Raw genomic sequence first — 5468 nt, forward strand, 5'->3', positions numbered from 1 at the left:
CTAGACGTCAAGTGGGTTTTTAAAAATACACATCAGAACTTTCTCAAATTCAGTTCGAATGATGTTTGATATCAGAAAACAAAACAGCCATATTTTCCTTCAGATATTTTATATGTTCTTTATTGAGATTACTAAAAACACAAAGAGCCAAATTAAGTGTTTTATTTATGGAGCATTTTTTGATTTATTTTACTTTTTGCATTGCTTTGAGAAGATGTTAAGTTTCTTGAGGAAAGTTATAACAATAATCATAATAATAACAACAACAATAAGAAGAAAAATAAGAAAATTGGTGCACATCATCAGACTGAAATGTGCCATTTTTTTGACTATGTTTGTCAAGTTCAAAATAAAGAAAAATTATATAAGATGAAGAAGTTTTCATTTATGAAGTATTTAATTCACTGACTGGATTACTCAAAATTACACATTGCGACATGGCTTAATATATAATAAAATTTTATCGATTTTTCAGAAAAAATGTAACTATATCGTGATATATATCGTTATCGTGATATAAAATTACTCATATCAAGATATAGGTTTTTGGTCATATCGCCCACCCCTACGCTCGCATTATGATTAGACTCATCCAGAGTCATACTCCGAAATAGTTTTGCCTTGAATGATGTCACATTATGTGATGCAGGACTATGCTGATGTAATTTCCTCTGTTCTGCAGCTGCTTGGAATGGCCTTCTCCATGACCTTATACCAGCAAATTCACAGAGCGGGGAAGAAATATGATGCCTAGAGAAAACACCCCGAACACATGAACTCCCAGAACACCTTGTGCGTTATTTCACACTGTTTCATGCCATCACACTATACTTTTGAAAATACTTTAGAGCTATTTGACTCGAACAGTTGGAAAACTTTATGTAAGTAGTTCTGAATTTATTTTTTATTTTTTTGGCCTGAAATCTTAACAGCAACTGTAAGATGAAAACTAATGAAGCGTCCGTTTTTGAGAAGAAATGATCAATGTTTGTGCCAGTTGAGCCAAAATAGTTATCATCAAAAACATTTCTTAGGCATATGAACTGAACAAGAATGCGCATGTCACTCAAGACCAGGAGTTGGTATGGGAACACATTGCGTACAAAGGGATAAGTCAGTATTTCTCTTTTGGACATTTATGTAAACATAGACACAGTTCTCTCTTTTGATGTAATAGCATGCTGTATATATTTCACTTACATGTAAGCGTACTTTACAGTTGCACTCAAACAATCCTTTATCCTGTTGACTTCTGTGTTATTTTCTCATTTAAAGTAATAATTTACCCCAAAAATTAAAAGTCTGTAATTATGTACTCACCCTCATGTCATTCCAAACCTCCATGACTTCTTTTTCTTCCGTGGAACACAAAATACTTGTGCGCTACATTCCAGTGTGCTATTAACTCGAGAACCGCTGCAACTTGATCATTGAGTAAGTTGAACTTTAGAACTGGATCAGTTCGATTCTTTAATGAATCATTCAGACGGATTTTTTTTAGTCCGTTTAACCAATGATTTGTTCATTAATCAGACATTGCTACTTTTCTCAAGAATGCACCAAAAAGAACTAGGGCAGATGTCAAGATCTTCAGTGACTTAAATTTTCTTACACTCAGCTATGAAGCTGTTCAGCTGTGACGTCAGTTTTGTAGATCCTGTAGCTCACATGCTCATGGTAGTTGTAGACCTTAATTAGCATTGTGTTAACAACATGCTTTTTTAAAAAACACAGTAACTTTAAAATAAATGTTTGGGATAGAACTGTGTGTAATTTATGTTCTCGAAAAAAACTTGAAAGTCTATTCAAGTACTTTTAACCACAGGGCTTATTTTACACATAACTCTACAACCAGGGTTGGGGAGTAACGGAATACATGTAACAGGATTACGTATTTAAAATACAAAATATAAGTAACTGTATTCCACTACAGTTACAATTTAAATAATTGGTAATTAGAATACAGTTACATTCAAAAAGTACTCAAAAAGAGATTACTTTGCATTTTTATTGTCATTTGCTTCATTTAATATTTAGTCCTTTCAGATGGAAAAATTTATACATATAAATGATGTGATCCAAAGTGCATTTGAACAGCGGTGAAACACTTTCTTATGATGTGTTACATTCATACGAGCAGACAGAGAAGTAAGTTTGAAGTAAGTTTGGAGCAGAAGAAATAGAAATAAACCTTGTGTGAACTGTCAGCTTTACGCTAAGCTAAAATGCTATTTCTAGCCATTTTACATGCACGTTACCAGACACACTAAAAAAAAAAATTATGTATATAAAAAAAAAAACATGTTAGATTATATTTTTTTTTTCTCTATTAAGATTAGACAAATTAGGGCAAAAATCATATTTTTTATGAGAATTGTTTAAATATTTTCCTGTAAAAATGTCTAAAAATCCTTAAAACGATCAATGTGCTTTATCTTGTTTTAGAAACAACACTGCATAAGATATTTCGGTTTTTCAGAGAATGTATTTTTAACATGTGTATTTTGTCTTACTGTACTGACAGAATTTTTATAGTCAAAACAAGTGAAAAATATACCAGTGCTGAAGAAGTAATCCAAAGTATTTAGAATACGTTACTGACCTTGAGTAATCTAACGGAATATGTTACAAATAAAATTTTTCAGCATGTATTCTGTTATCTGTAGTGGAATACATTTAAAAAGTAACCCTCCCAACCCTGTCTACAACTGCCATTATAAAAACCCATAGGAAATTTTTGAGGGAAGCCACTGCTCGAAAATGCTAATTGTCTTCTGGGTTTTTGTTCTACAACTTGAATAACTCCATTTTATAGCTTCAGAATATTTTAAGTGTAGTGCACGTTGTATGGACCACTTTCGACACTTTTTGTGGTGCTTTTGCATCCTTTTTGAAGCTTGAAAGCTTTAGTCGCTATTTATTGTAATTGTATGGAAAAGAGCAATTAGCCTAGTCTTCAGAATTTCTCCTCTTGTGTTCCAAGAAAAAAAGTCATACAGTTTTGGAACGACATGAGGTTAGCACATGTCAGAATTTTCTTTTATTGGATAAGCTATTCCTTTAATATGAGTGTGTATGTGTTTATTGTAAAAAAGTGTATGTTATATGTGCAAGAGAAACTGGGTGTATTATTGTACTACATGGGCTAGTCATCTGCTTGCTCGGGGTCTTTGTGTCTGGGTGACTCTCTTCTCATCTATGTCTACTTTTTTTGTTGTTGTCTTGTTCACTGATCTTTTCTAAGTGCATCTGTATTGCCGGGAGGCAAACGAGCTGTCCTACTCTGCCTACTGTCAGGGAAGAGAGGGAGATTAGATCAAAGGATGCAGGATATAGAGGCCAGGAAAGAAGAGGGAAAAAATACCTATTAATGGCCTCTTTTGATACAATGTCACTTGAACGAGTGCAATGAGAAATAACTTATAAGCCATAACCACAGAGAACCGTTACTATATTTCCTGTAGGAAATCCTAATATACATTCCTATTCTTATTCCGTTTTTGTGTGGTATAGGTATAGTATATTTTGACACATGGATAAACAGACGCATCAGTATTGGAATTATCAAGATAATTTATTACCAAGAAACATAAGATGTGACATATATGCATAACTGTTTAACCAACATTATTTTAAATAAAAAGAAGAAAATGTTTTCAAGAAACTGTTGTTGCTTGATATAAGTTTTACAAAAATATCTGCCTCGATATTGGCTGAAAAAACAAAAATTGTAGTTGTAGTATTCCAGCACACATTATGGTTTAGCACGAAGTAATAATAATAATGATTTTTGAGTGACAAAAGTTAAAGGAATATTCCGGGTTTAATACAAGTTAAGCTCAATTAACAGCATATGTGGCATAATGTTGTTTACCACAAAAATTAATTTCAACTCGTTCTTGTTTTTATTAAAAAAAAAGGCACAAATCTGGGTTACAGTGAGGCACATACAATGGAAGTGAATCGGGACAATCCGTAAATGTTAAAATACTCACTGTTTCAAAAGTATAGCCACAATATTTAAACAACATGCATTTTTAGTGTGATAAAATTGCTAAACCTTTTTGCGTAATGTTACATCCAAATTTACAACATTTTTCCATATGACATGACACAGTAAACCCTGAAATCCCGATAACTTTTGCAAAAACAACAATTTAAACAGCTTTACAGCTCAAATAAAATGTGTATTAATAGAAGAATTGATGTAAGTGCTTTTATAAAATTATACGCTTCACATTTCTGCTTTTAAACCCTCAAAAAATTGGCCCCATTCACTTCCATTGTAAGTGACTTACTGTAACCTCGATTTTGCTTTATTTTATTTATTTTTTTAATAAAGAGGAGTGACCAGTCAAAATAATTTGTTTGTGGTAAAATCAACATTATGCCACATATGCTGTCGACTGAGCTTACTTGTATTGAACCTGGAATATTCCTGTAAATCAGAAGCACATCACTTACCAAATATTTAATTAATGTCTTTTTAATACATTTTTTGTGATGACCTTTGTGTTGATATTTTTATGATGTGCAAACTCATTTAAAAGTCTAGAGACCTTATTCAGAGTAGTGCCATATTTAATTTAGAGGGGAATGAAAACAAGGCTGTGAGGGATGGGCTGCTATTCTTGTCTGAAATCTGTGTTTACATATTCCTCAACACATCTGCCCCATGTTTAAAGCACTCTGAAAATTGATTAAAGCGTATGGAGGAAAACAAAACAGAAATATTTCAACATAACTTTATACAGCTCAAAATACACAATACAAAATAGAAAACAGTACTGGCTCTTGCCCTCCTTAGAGGAGAGATGAGAAAAGAGGTTAGACCTCTCTGTAATACACGAGGGAAGATCTTTCTCATCTCTTACATCTTCTGTAGGATGTTTGGCATTTTCAAGAGGAAACTAAAGCATTGGTCAAGCGCGGCATGGCGGTAAGGCTATCTCTGTCTCCCTCTGTTGGCCAAACACTAGATATATTTGTTTGAATGCTTTTGTGTGAGCCTTAAATATGAAGAAATTCAGTCTCCAAAACATTCAAACACACACATATATGCAAATGCACATTTTTAGGCTTAATTTGCAGTATGTAGTTTCCTACATTATGTACACAACAGTGCAGTGTTGTGTAAGTGATGCCCCGTGCTCTGATGGAGAAAAGTGGCTGTTGCTCGTGTTTGTAGGTGAGTATACTGTATGTATGTATATGTATACTTGGTGTATTGTGATGTAATATTATTCTTAAAATGCTTTGAGGTAACTTTACTTTTGATAATTCCTACCAGTACATTGTTTTTCAGTGTACATGTGTGATTATTTATCTGGTAAAGTTTAATTTTAACATGAGAGAGTTCCTGAATTTTGACACACGAAACTCATTGTATTGAGAACCTACAGAGATTTGAGGGGAGGGGAGGCTGTAAATATTGACAAACTGACAAGGAGTGTCAAAACATCGAATCT

The 5468-nt window shown here is 33.1% G+C and overlaps 1 protein-coding gene across 2 annotated transcripts in view; it reads left to right on the forward strand.

Moving 5' to 3' along the window:
* The window catches only part of LOC127435013 (tetraspanin-9-like), a 40380-nt gene extending 34971 nt beyond the window's left edge, over window positions 1-5409 (forward strand). Inside the window, exon 8 of one of the 2 annotated variants that reach the window (XM_051688107.1) lies at window positions 683-5409. In XM_051688107.1, coding sequence (XP_051544067.1) covers window positions 683-754 — 72 coding nt within the window. In that variant the 3' untranslated portion in view covers window positions 755-5409. The remainder of the gene's footprint in view (window positions 1-682) is intronic. The other variant, XM_051688105.1, reaches the window with a different exon arrangement.
* Window positions 5410-5468: the final 59 nt, after the last annotated feature.

Source organism: Myxocyprinus asiaticus, chromosome 45 (assembly GCF_019703515.2).
Source record: "Myxocyprinus asiaticus isolate MX2 ecotype Aquarium Trade chromosome 45, UBuf_Myxa_2, whole genome shotgun sequence".
Classification (NCBI taxonomy): Eukaryota; Metazoa; Chordata; class Actinopteri; order Cypriniformes; family Catostomidae; genus Myxocyprinus; species Myxocyprinus asiaticus.